Here is a 13,537-nt window from a genome sequence, read left to right as displayed (position 1 = left end):
ATAGAATTAAATTCATTTTTTACTGTTTGTATTCCATTTTGCTCCTCCTCTTTGCTTTACTTATTTATTTTGGGAGTATGTGAAGCATTGATATGGTTCTTAGAGTCAAAAACATTCTTTTTCCCTCCTTGGCATAATAAACAGATACATGCGTACTTTCTTAGATCACCCCCATTTTTACTTGAAGGGTTAAATATTATATTCTTTTTTGTACTTTGCTTTTTTTCACTTAATATATCCTGGAAATTACTCCATATCAGTTCATAGAGCACTTCCTCACTCTTTTTTACAGCTGAATAGTACTCTGAACAATACTGAATAGATATTTTGCAATAAGCAACTAAGGCTTCGGTGAATAACCATTCATAGATTGATAGATGATAGATAGATAGATAGATAGATAGATAGATAGATAGATAGATAGATAATAGATATCCATATCCAGATAGATAGATAGGGTATAGATATATCTATATATCCATATCTATCTATCTATACCAGAAACCGAAGAGACATACCAGGTGCTGTGTTTCGTTCCTTGTGGTAGGGGATGCAAAAGCAAGAATTCTTCTTTAATTTGGAGAAGGTATCTCGGCACACATCTGCTCACTGGACCCCTGAACATTTCCTGAATGGCAGGTCCCTGAATTTCCACCATCCTGCCAGGCTTCTGCAGTCCTGCTCGGTCATGTGAGGTCATCAAGTAATGGATCACTGTTATACAGGATGTCCAGGCAGTTCCTATTTCTTTGTACTATGTGATAACAAAGGATGGAAAATTTCAAAATACCCCGGAGCAAAACAGCAAATGAACGTTGTTGTCTGTTCCATGTAAATACAAGCTGTTTCTTTTCAAATGGAAAAGAACATATTTGCCAAATCACTGGCCACACAATATGTACCTGAAGCCTTATTAATCTGCTTTAGCAACAATACTGCTCTGTCCAGCAACTGCGAAGGAACTACAGCTTGGTTTAGATTGTGGTATACTACCATCATTTTCTGCAGGTGCCAGACTGGCTATTCAAATGAAGATGTGATAGGAGGGACCACTACTCTGTATCCTTTCACGCTTTAACAGAAGCATGAGTCTGTGATGCAGTATTGCACTGATTTCCTAGTCTGACCTGGGGAGTGGTCAGAGGGCAGTTTTACAGGCTCATTCCTAGTCTTTTCCACTATGATAGCTCTTACCCCACAAGTCGAGGACCCAAAACTGCCAATTTTTTCCCCACACATTAATAAACTTTGTTTTGTCTTTTATCAAGGGATAGCAAACTCCATTATGGGATTAAATATCCCATATTTCAGATAGACTTTTTGGACACCCATCCTATTACCTAAGTTACAGTGAGATTGGTAAGCATAATCTGGTTACAGTTCCTAAAAATTTTATAAGCAATATGATTTAGACTTCTGTAGCCCAGTGATCTACTTGGAAAAGACAGTAAGTGTATTGCTAGGGCAGCGCTCAAATGCTAGGATCTTGTCCATACTCACTATGGCTCTTGAAGTCAAGGGGACCCAGCTCTGCACTGCACCTCTGCAGCATTCACCAGTTGTCATCCCAGGTGACCATGACCGCCTCCTCCACTTCCCATACCTTCTGCATGTCCTTTCACCTGAGCCCACCTTGTCTCCATGCCCAGTAACCAGATTCTGACTCTTACACCCACTGATCACCCCTATGGTTGAGGCAACTTCTGTAGTACCCTCCTGGTTTCTTGGGTCTCACTCCCCCTGCTTCATTTTCAGCTGTGTAGTCACCTCTGCTGCCTCAGATAAGAGAGACCTCTGCTCTCAGCCCTCGACCTTCAGGAACTCCCTATTCCCTTGCTGGTCAGCTCAAGTCCTATTCCTCCTGGAGAGAGAACATTTGGACATATTTCACTCGGATTGTGGAAAGCATTGATATTGTTCATCCAAGAGGATAAACTAGGGTTATCAAGTGTGCATATTTGAGCAAATCAATAAAGGATAGAAGAATCCTAAGAATTAAAAATCAATTTATTAATTTGAATTAAAAACAGAGGAGTTTTCAGTTTTACAAGCCCTTCTAAGCAGTCTTCCCACAGGACAACCCATGGGCTCTGAATATTCCCTGCATTCGGAAGTTTATCTATTGGCTGTGAATAGAGCTCATTGCTGACATATGCACCTATCTTCCTGCCTTCAACATGAATACCAGTTATAAACATGTGTAGTGTCTGAACATCACATAATAAATCTTGGGTTTTGTGTTTTGTGTTTTTGTTTTTGTTTTTGTTTCTGTTTGGGGGGCTTTGGGGGGGTGTTTAGAGCACATACAGAAAAAAATCAGTACATAGATCGGGCCTGGAGGAGGATGAGTGATGGCAGCTGGTATCCAACTAGTACAGCTAGCCAACTTTATTTTAGCATTTTTCTATCAATATACATATATGAAATTTGTAATCCAAAACAAAGTAGGATTATAATTTGGATTTATAAGTACTTTTTTAAAAACCTCAGATGCCAAAACAGAGCTTATTTGAAAGTAAGCATCTTTTTCATATGAACAATTTCGAGCTCATAGAAACAGATCAAATTTATTAGGGAAATGAACATAGGGAGATTTAAAAATCCATTAATGTTGAACTGTTACACTACACAATTCCAGTTCCAGTTATTTCACTGCTTCTGATGGCATGACAACACATTATAGTCTTGCCATTGTTAACTGGCCTGATTTAAGGGAAATCTTCTCTAAAGCCTTCCCTGGAAGGCAGCTAGCCTCATCTGCCATTTCTAAACTAAGCATCATTAGCTAACTGGTGACTTCCTTCTGCAACTTCCTCATGTCAGTGAAAGATATTGATCTATGAGTCATTAGACTTGCATTTAGCTTTGCCTTTCAGATACCAAGGCTGGGCGGCCTTGCTGGGGCATGGGAGAGAGAAGCAGTCCCTCTTTCCACCTTCCTCAAATCCCACTAGTGAGGTAGCACTCAGAGGCCAGAGACCCTTAAGGGGCATTTAGGGAAGACAGCAACGAAGGCTGGCAGAACCATTCTGTGCGGGAACAGCCATGCCGTTCTCCGTTCTTCCCCAAGCCAGATCTCCCTCTTACTTGAAATCACAATCTTAACCTAAGAGAAGATGACTCTCAACTTCTGTTTTTAAAAGTAATACACTCTAATCAATATATAATAGAATATTCACATTTTCTTTCAGTGCTCACGATTCACCTTTCTTCATTGCAATCACTGCCTGTCTTTACCAACCTTAACTTCTTCATGTTTATCATTTTCTAATATCGGCTTTTTCATTTTCAAATAAATCATCTTTTTTTCCACTCTGGAATTTGAAAATCCTGATATTCCTAAACCTTGAAGCTACAGCCTTGGGCTTTCTCCGGCTCCCTGCTATCTGGATCTCAATATTTGTCATTGCTGCACTGGGCAACTATTCTCACTGTGGGTGTTAAAGGATCTCCTGATTAAAGTGCCACTATTTAAAAAAATTTTTTTCAAGATTTTATTTATTTATTTATTTGAGAGAGAGAAAGAGAGAATGAGAGAGAGACAGAGACAGAGAGAGACCACAAGCAAGGGGAGGGGCAGAGGGAGAAGCAGACTCCCCTCTGATCAGAGAGCTCAATGTAGGGCTCCATCCCAGGACCCCAGGATCATGACCTGAGCCAAAGGCAGACACTTAACCAACTGAGCCACCTAGGGACCACCCCCAACTTTTTTTTTTTTCTGTTAGAGAGGGAGTCGGGGGAGGGGGGTAGCTGAGTTGAGAGGTGGAGAACATCAGTGTTCTGACGATGTTGCTTGAACGTCCACATACCCCTAAAGCACTTTGTCCCCTTAGAATTTCCAGTTTCAAGATCCAACACATTCTCCATTTTTGCTGGACCAGGTTTGAGTTGGGTCTCTGTCACTTGCCACCAACACACAGATATACCACCTACCCCACAGCTTCCTTGACCACTTAGACGCTTCATCTCCAAGCAGAAGAACTTAGAGAGATTTAGTCTTTAAGCCTGTTTGTAACACAAAGTCAGAAAGGCCCAGAATGCTCAACAAGAACACAAAACCTCAGGTGAGGTTGTACATTCGAAGACTTGGCCAGAGCATCCTTGACCTTGGGCCATATGCTTACTTCCTCTTATTTCAGTTCTCCCAGATTCTGTTTTAGCAGCTGGGGTCTCCAAAGCATTTCATTAATTGCTTTTTCTTTTCACTGTCTATGTAAGCAGCAAAAACAAAAACCAAGAATAGAACGAAAGAAAAAAATATCCATGCATAAAGAGCCAACAAAAAACTTTATTCAATTTTTACAGAAAATGGGAATCATTCTGTTTTTAGTATTTTGACCTTTTTACTCCTTTTTTTTTTTTTTTTTTTTTTTTGGTCAGTGAATCTAGAAGAGCAAACCACTCTTGTCATTCCCTGCCTGCTCTTCCATTGACGAGGAGAAGGAAAACCATCCATGTATAAGTGAAGTTCAGAAATCTGGCTGGTCTATTAGGAGTCATTTAACAGAGTGCCCTCACATCTCTGCTCTAGAATTCAGTGGGCTGAATTCCAGCCTTTGTTAAATTAATTAAACAAGGAAGCCTTTAGCCTGAGGTGTCTCTAATGCCCCAGTGGAACTATGTAAACAAATGAAAATCTAAGCTTGGAAATGCCTCAAGGTTAAGAAATCAAAACTTAAGGACAGCTAATCACAAATAGCCAATGAGGCTTGAAGCTACAGCCAATCAAATAACATCCTTTCTCTGCCCGCACACCTTCTCCACACCAAGTCTTCCCTGGCTCTTGGCAGCAGAGTGCACCTAACCATTTCGGGTTTGGCACTGCCCAACTGGAATCAATTTTTGCTCAAATAAACTCCTAAAAATTTTAATATGCCTCAGTTTATCTTATAACACCCTGTAGACATGACTCAGACATGAACCTATTTGCTTATGCCTGTCAGGCCTGTGGAACCAATCTGAGAGAGAGAGAGTACGAAGGAAGGATGCTCCATCTAGTAATGTGAAGTCCTAACTACCCTGGAAAAGAAGCAGCCTTGTAAATTATAGGGACAGGAAGAGGTTCTTATGGGAGGAAGGGCCTTAAGGGCTTAGGCAATTCAACCACTGAGGTGGGATTATGTTGTGGAAATGTGTTTGTTCCAACGGTAATGTTCTGGATTATCAGAAAAATAGGGGCATGCCAATGAGGATTCCTGCCAATGGGGAACTCTCAAAGGAGACGGGACCCACTCAAGGCCTAGCCTCCTGTATGGGACCTGGACAGCAAAGACCACCCCCCCCCACCTCACCCCTACCCCCTGACTGGGCAGCCCTCTCTCTCTAGCAGAGGTTTTCCAGCTGAGTAACTGAGACTCAGGAAGGAAATGCTGTGGGAAGGAGACAAATCTGGGGATAAGACAACCCTCGTGGGCTAGCGCTGTGGGTTTCTGGGGAGATGAATGGGCATTAGATGCTCTGCAAGAGAGTAGTTGTCCAGAGGAAGCATGTTTAGGGACTACAGTGCACACAGGATGGGGGGAGGGGCTGCAAACTTGGAGTATGGGGAGAGATTCCTGGACCCCGCCCACAACTACTGAAACTGATTATTCAAGTATGGAGAACTAGAAACCTAATGTTAAACATTTTTTAAACATTTAAACAAATTTAAACATTTTTTAAAGAATAACCCACTCACATTTGATCAAATATTAATATATTACTACTTATACTACTTATATACTGAAGTCTGATCTTTGGTTACTATTATGTTTCGTTACTCTCTTTTCTTTCTTCATCAGTACTTCTATTGATATCCCTAAACTTACTGTACAATTACTGTACTAATTTCACATTTACTATCTGACAGGGCAAATTTCTCTTAATTACTTCTTAAAACTTTTTCCTACCTATTCTTGAATTTTTAAGTATTTTTTCAGGGTCTCCCAATGATCTCAATGAGATATTAGTTAGGATCACACTAAGTCTACTCACGTGGAAAGACTCAACATTTTTCAATCTCTCTTTCCAATGTGGAAAATGGACTATGTCTCCACTTTATTCAGATCTACTTGTATATGTCTCAAAGTGTTTAGAGTTAGTCTTAAAAATCCTTACTGTTCTTGTTAAGACTATTGCCAGGCACTTTATTTTTTTGGTCACTGTTGTAAATAAGACCTTTTTCCATAATGATTCCCAATCACTTATCATTGAATCAAAAGATTACTTGAAATACTGCCATTTTGTTGAGCTTTTGTTTTGTTTTGTTTTGTTTTTAGAGAGAAAGGGAGCATGCATGCAGGGGAAGGGGGGCAAAGAGAGAGGGAGAGAAAGAATCTTAAGCAGGCTCCATGCCATGACCCTGAGATCATGACCTGAGACGAAATCAAGAGTCAGACACTTAACTGACTGAGCCACCCAGGCACCCTTGCTGAGTTTTCTTATCAAATCAAACAGGTTTTCCATTTATTCTTGTTAGGGGTCTACTTAGATTATCATCATGCATAGCCAATATGATTATCTGGAATCTTCTTTCTCATTAGAAATGCTTCTTATTTCTCCTTCATGCTCTATAGTAGAGGTGATGACGATTGCTTGGTTCATTTTTTTTTTTAAGTGCATGATTCTTAATCAGCAAAACAGAATGTCCATGCTCAAGCTTTGTGCCAGAGAATACAACTTTGACCTGGTTACTGTTTAACTATTATCCAAACAGTCCAGAGAAACGGTGCTTAGGGTGGGTAGTCTGAAGGACATGAATCGATTCTCTGGTAGTTTAGATTTTATCCCTGGATCAAATTAGATTGTCAGAGAGCCTCACACTTGCTCTGCACCCGTGTTGGCCCTGCAGAGTTGTCTTTGCAGAGTTGTGCTTTGCCTTCCTCCCTTGAATTACATCAAGAAAGGTTTAAAACCACCTGAAAAATCTATCACGACTATTTTCAAGGGTTTTCTTTAGGTCATTGTCCATGTCATCACTTAGTAACTGAAACATAAAGAAAGACCTATGATTTTTTAAAAAATAACACCCGCAATACTACAGAATACTACAGTCCCAGAAATAGTTGTTGGTATAACTCACTAATGTTAGATTTTGGAGTCCCTGGTCCTCCAAATTACATAGTCTAAAGTGTTGTGGGGGGCGCCTGGGTGGCACAGCGGTTAAGCGTCTGCCTTCGGCTCAGGGCGTGATCCCGGCATTATGGGATCGAGCCCCACATCAGGCTCCTCCGCTATGAGCCTGCTTCTTCCTCTCCCACTCCCCCTGCTTGTGTTCCCTCTCTTGCTGGCTGTCTCTATCTCTGTCAAATAAATAAATAAAATCTTTAAAAATAAAAAAATAATAATAATAAAAATAAAGTGTTGTGGGGCTAAGTTGTCCTAATGGGGCTCTGGTAGTGGAGGGGTTGGATTAATTCCTAAATGTCTAAGTAGATAAAGTTATCTTAAAACCAGCCTGTTCAATATGGAAAACAAGAACACCTCTGAGTGAAAGAAGTCAGAGGAAGGTCTCTCTACCAGAGGGAAAGAACAGATATATGGATCATTAGTAGAAGTCCATTTATATGAAAATCAAAAGCTGCATACTTGTATAACCTGAATCCCAAATCCTCTCGTTGAAAAGTGGATTATGATCATAGCTTTGGCTTTTATGTAAGATTATTACCAGAAATAGCTATATGAGAATTGTTTCTGAATTTATTATAAAAAATACTGTCAAGAACCTCATCGAAAGGTTCCCAGATGAAATTTTTCATTCAAGAATTTAGTTGTGGGAAATCATTGGCTCAGTTTTCAAATTCCAGTGTTTGCTCCTTTTGGGTAATGACATCAGGGCATTATCGAGTTTCCCCTTTCTCACCCCCACCCCATCCACACTGCTAAGAAGCTCAGAACAAAATGTGCCACTCAAGCAGAATGATTAAGTGAGCCTCAGTTGACACCTTACGCATTTTCGTGAATTTGTTAGCTTTATCATTAATACTTTTTGTAGATCATTCCAAATGTTTTTGGAAAAAAGTCCAGGTATGCATGGCATTTTGTTTCTATTCTTAGGTGGTTATTTCTTATGGCTCAGATGAGGTCTGCGATTGAGATAGTGCACACAGTGGAAGTCGCTGGTGCAGCCCCTCCTGCAGTTAACTTAGATAGGGATTACAACTCAGCCGCATAAAAGAAGCCAGCCATGTTCCTCACCACCAATGGGAGGCAGCGCCACTCAGCCTCCAAGATTAAATTGGTTTCTTGAAGGAATGCAAGCCCAGATTGCCCGATTTTACAATTTTTCAAGAAAAGCTAGAATTCAAAGTTTTAAAGGGAATCCTGGTTTTTGAAATGTTGACAACTAGTTCAAATTCTTTAAAAGACTCTGGACCAGCAGAAGACAGGATGGTGGCTGACAAGGAATAGGGGGAGAATGAGGACTTGTTGCTCACTGGGTAGAAGTTTCGGTTCTCCAGAATGGATAAGTTCTAGAGATTTGCTGTATGACAGAGTGCCTGTCATTAACAACACAGTATTGTGCCTTTAGAATGTTGTTAAGAGGTTAGATCTCCTGTTAAGCACTCTGACCACCGCCACAACCACCACAATAAGAATAAAGAGGACACACAAGGAAACTCTGGAGGTGAGGGATATGTTTATTACTTTGACTGTGGTAACGATGTCATGAGTGTATGCATATGTTCAAATTCATCATATTGTGTATATTAAATACATGCTGTTTTATATGTGTGTATCACTTTTTTTTTTTTAAACACAAAAACTCTGGACCAAGCCACCATCTGTGACCCAGACCTGGGCCTTTGGGCTCTGAGACAACTGGGAGCAAGTTTCAGAAACCCAGTTACCAGGAGACCAAGTAGGAACTCTGTCACCAGGGAACTGATGTCATAATGGCATTGAAGATCACCCTGACTTTGACCTGAATAGTAAAGCTCTTGGCCTGAGAAACCAGAAGCAGGGAGCCCTGTCTCGGATTTTGTGGGCATGATTAGAAAGAGGCCTGCACTTGAGATCTGGGAACACAGCCTTGGTCTCAACTCTGCCACCAAGGAATCCCACACAGCCTTAGTGAGCCCATGGGATTTCCTGAGGCCTCCATAGCACTCCCCACACTTAGAGGAGGTTAGGTAGGGTATGTGAATCTTTCAAATGCTTTGTTTCCCAAAGCATCTTATCAGAAACCCCAAATGAGAAAAACAAGTCTCCACTCATCTTTAAATCATGTACTTCTACAGAAGGATTGTCTAAATTTCCAATGTTGCCACTAACACCAAATGAACTGAATTTTCAAGGGTGAGTTCCAAAAAAAAAATCATGATCAAAAAAATAGGAGACAGTGGACTCCTAATCTCCACCAAAGGAAATTCTAATATCACACTTTCCTACCAACAAAAACATGGTCACAACATGCTTTCATGCTTTACTACTTTTTGAAAAGGTGGAGCTAATACTTCATCATTTATGAGCAGGTGTCATTCAGACATACACTTTCATTATGGCTCATCTCTTTTAGTAAATAAAAAAATCACAAGCTATAACCAGCTGACTGTTAACAGTGCTTTCAGAATCCACAATTACTTTAATTCTGCAATGCTTGCTTCGAGTTTTTCTTTCATGGCGCCACAAAATTCTCCCACCTTTTCTTCTTTTTTATAAAACTGAAAGGTTGGGATACAAATGATCTCCAGGTCTCTCACCAGCTCCTCACACTCATCAGCATCCACTTCCAGGAACACCACATCCTCATACTTCAAGGACAGGGACCGGAAAAGGGGCTTGATGGTCCTGCAAGGCCCACACCAGGTGGCCGAGAAGTCCACGGCTACCAGCCTCTCCCCGGCCTCCTTGAGTGCCAACTCAAAGTCCTCCTTGGTCAGGATCACTTTCACCAAGTCCACCTCCAGGAGTTCCATGGTCTCTGATGGCTTCAGAACATTGCCTTCTACGGGCTGGATGGCTTCTTCTGAAGACTTGGGAATGTCACCCTCCTTGGACTCGATGGTTTCTGTTGAGGACTTGATGTCCCTCTCTCTGGGCAGGATGTTTTCTTCTGAGGACTTGGAAGTGTGGCTGTGCTTGGACAGGGTGGTTTTTGCTAAGACCTTGGGGCTGCTGACCTGCTTAGACTGGAAAGTTTTTGCTGGCAACTTGGGGGTGTTGGCCCCTTTGGGCAGAATGGATTTTGCTAAGGACTTGGGGCCATTACCCTGCTTAGGCAGGATGGGTTTTGCTGGGGAATTGCTGTCACCCTGCTTGGGTGGGATGTTTTGTTCTGAAGAAGTAGATGTGACATCTTCCTTTGGCAGGGTGGTTTTTCCTGAGGAATTGAGGATGTCATCTTGCTTGGGTGGGATAATTTTTTCTAAAGACTGGGGAGTGTCAGCCTGCTTGGGTGGGATGATTTTTGCTGAAAAATTGAGGGTGTCAGTCTGCTTGGGTGGGATGGTTTTTGCTGAAAAATTGGGGGTGTCAGCCTGCTTGAGTGGGATGGTTTTTGATAAAAAGTTGGGGGTGTCAGCCTGCTTGGGTGGGATGGTTTTTGCTGGGAAATTGAGGCTATCAGCCTGTTTGTATGGGGTGGTTTTAATTGGGGAATTGGGGGTATCACCCTCCTTGGGTGGGATGATTTTTGCTACAAAACTGGAGGTGTCAGCCTGTTTGGGTGATATGGGTTTTGCTAAGGAACTGAAGATGTCAGTCTGCTTCAGTGGGATATTTTTTTCTGGGGAGTTGGGGGTGTCAGTCTGCTTGGGCAGGATCGTTTTTGCTGAAGAATTGGGGGTATCACTCTGCTTAGGTGGGATGATTTTTGCTGACAAACTGGGGGTTTCAGCTGGCTTGGGCATGATGGGTTTTGTGGAGAAACTGGGGATGTCAGCCTGTTTGGGCTGCACTGTTTTTGCTGAGGCATTGGAGATGCTACCGCCCCATTCAGGTGGGAATATGTCCTTGGGCTGTGGACCTTTGGACTCCTTTGCAGACATGTGTTGTATGTTGTTGACCTCACGAGCCAAGGCCTTCTCCTGGATATGTGCTGGGTCCAAGAATTCTGGGACCAACGGAGTCACGTGGGTGGACAGACCCTGTAATGATGGACTTTCTGAACAGAAAAATAAATAAATAAAAATGCAAAAGAAGAAACAAAAAAAAATTCTTATCGCATACTCCAGGGAAGACTAATGTCATTCTTAGAGCCCATAAATGTAGTTTTATAAATGATGTATCAACTTGAATAATCACATTCAACAGAAGGCCAGGCAGCATGGGATTACATGTATCTTTATATAGAATTTTTTTTTTTAACTACAACTTTTCTTTGCTTCAATCCTGCTGCCTTCTCCCTAAGCATGTAGGTCCCTAAGGTGGCCCTCTTCCCTCCCACTTACCATTAGGATCACCTTGACTGGCTTCTTCTTGTTTCTCTGGACTCATTTTCGGTTCTTCCGGGGCTCCTGCTCTATCACTTTCTGCTTCCAGTTCCTTGTCCATATCCACTCATGCTTCATGCGTGCCTCATAGTGAAGACGAGGTTGTACCCTCCAACTTTTTCCGACCTCTCCAACCTACATCATACAACGAGTAACAACTTACATGTGGGTGGTACTTACAGCTGGTTTTCCCTCTTGGGACTCACAACAGTAGTATTTGAGAGTTTCATGACAGCCTTGGATATGGTGGCCGAGCTGTGTGTTAGCCTGTGCCCAGTGCCTGCTGTGTGTTCACAGGCATTATTTCCTATAACACAACAAACCACTGAGGTAAGTACCATTATGATCCCCACTTTACAAATAAGAAAGCTGAGCCTTGGACAAGTTATGTAACTTGCTCGAGGTCCCAAAGCTAGTAGGTGGGTAGGTTCCAAGCCTGCCTTTTGACTACCACACTGAACTGTTCTGTTTGCGAAAGGACAGTAACTCAAAAACAACTTTCCCACAACCTCCCTCTAGGACTCTTCAGCTCCAGCTTCCGACTCTCTGACTCACCACCATAACCATCTGTGTCTTCTCCTAACCATGTTACCCTCCTCTACAAAGTCCTGCCTGACTGTCAGGTGTCCTGTTTGAGCTATTTGGAAGGGAGTAGATTATGACATGGAAAAATTACCTAACTGAGAAGAAGTGAAAACATCACACCTTCTATCCAAATAAATAGGGATCCAAGAGAACAGGTACATGTGTCCTGGCCTCCCCTCCCCAAGAACGAAATCTCAGCATGGGTACAGGTTAGATGTATTCAGAGGAAAGCTGACAGCAGAGGAGTATTTGCCTGGGCTCCATGGCCAGGAAGAGCCCACATGTGTGTGGACTCCACATCAACATGGCAGCGTAGGCCCCTGGGAGAGACTGGATTTTGGGGCCAGGGGCATGCTCCTGGCCCCATAGCCTGCTGTGCGCATGCCAGGGATCTGAAAATCGTGCACAACCTGGAGTGGGGCTGTGAGTGTCCTGGGAAGGCCAGCAGACCTACTGGGGCCTCAAGGGAGAGGAAAGAAGCCACTGTGAAGGGGGATTTGTGACCAGAGGCAAGGACTGGAGTCACAGGCTCGACCAGTGGGTAAAAACATGGTGCCTCACCGCCTAGATGGGACCAATGGTCCTCAGCAGTCCTCAGTCTAGGGACCAGGCCAGACTAACCACTTCACATGGGAAACCAGAGGCAGAGGGCTAGGCCATAACCAGGCCACAAGACCCTGTGCACCCAGATATTATGGAGAAAGGGGAGGAACCAGGAAGACCGAGCTGCTACCAGAATTAAAACATGTTCATCAGGCTGAAATTTCACAAACAGGCAGACTGAATCCTGCCCCTCACCATTCCTCCTCAAATCTCCTAGACATAAGGCCCATGGAGAAAGTAGATCCACTGTAGAAAAATTTAAAGCCACATTCTATTTGTACACCTTCATAAAAGTGAGGAGATCTGTGACCCTGCTGCATTTATACTTGGGGGATCTGAGCTGTGTTTTAGATTTGGCAGAATGGTTCCAATTATTTCTACTCTTCATTCTGCAGTTCAGATGGATTCCAAGCAACTTGAAATATCGATGCCTCTGAATAATTTTCATTCGACTTATTATAAAATGTATTTTTTCCTGAAAAATGGCCATCTACAATGCACGGAGAGAGGCCTGGAACAGATCTTTTCCTCACAGTGTTCAGAAAAAAACATATGCTGTGGACACCTTGACTTTGGATTTTTAACCTCCAGAAAAGTGAGACAATACATTTCTGTTGTATAAGCCACCCAGTCAGTGGTATAACAGCCCTAGCAGACTAATATGGCAGCCATATAAATGGGCATGGCTGTGTTCTAATAAAACTTAATTTACAAAAACAGGCAGCTGGCCAATGAACACAGTTAGTCCATCCCTGACCTACATAATCATTTTTAATGACTGATTAATGTTCCTTTGAATGGACGAATTACAATTTATTTGAACAAGTTCCTATCGATGGACATAAAGGCTGTTTTTATTATTTGCTATTATAAGCAATATAAAAATAAACATTTACAGATAAATGTCTTTACACATTCTTAATTATTTTCTTAGAATT

General features: G+C 42.1%; 1 protein-coding gene across 2 annotated transcripts; it reads right to left on the bottom strand.

Annotated features, from left to right (window-relative positions):
- Window positions 1–9,557: 9,557 nt before the first annotated feature.
- Window positions 9,558–11,472, bottom strand: TXNDC2 (thioredoxin domain containing 2). 2 transcript variants are annotated; one of them, XM_087870004.1, is made up of 4 exons: window positions 11,382–11,472; window positions 10,863–11,083; window positions 10,600–10,772; window positions 9,558–10,464 (listed from the first exon to the last, which is right to left on the bottom strand). In XM_087870004.1, the coding sequence occupies exons 1-4, from the start codon at window positions 11,470–11,472 to the stop codon at window positions 9,558–9,560; spliced, it is 1,392 nt and encodes a 463-aa protein (XP_087726130.1). The 2 variants fall into 2 exon arrangements, with proteins under 2 accessions (XP_087726130.1, XP_087726129.1); XM_087870003.1 differs by having other exon boundaries at window positions 9,558–10,502; window positions 10,638–10,772.
- Between the last annotated feature and the right edge of the window lie 2,065 nt (window positions 11,473–13,537).

The sequence above is a fragment of the Ursus americanus genome, chromosome 19 (genome assembly GCF_024610735.1).
Source record: "Ursus americanus isolate L20-20 chromosome 19, mUrsAme1.1.p, whole genome shotgun sequence".
NCBI classification, from domain to species: domain Eukaryota; kingdom Metazoa; phylum Chordata; class Mammalia; order Carnivora; family Ursidae; genus Ursus; species Ursus americanus.
Note: the sequence above shows the minus strand (reverse complement) of the source record. Positions and strands in the feature narration are given on the sequence as shown.

Coding starts and splice junctions, on each gene's coding strand:
- TXNDC2 (XM_087870004.1), bottom strand. CDS start 11,472: ATGGACAAGGAACTGGAAGCAGAAAGTGATAGAGCAGGAGCCCCGGAA. Junction 10,773..10,862: donor AAACAGTGCAGCCCAAACAG/GCTGACATCCCC, acceptor CCACCTAAGCAG/AGTGATACCCCCAATTCTTC. Junction 10,465..10,599: donor GTAGCAAAAATCATCCCACC/CAAGGAGGGTGA, acceptor AACCATCCCACT/CAAGCAGGCTGACACCCCCA.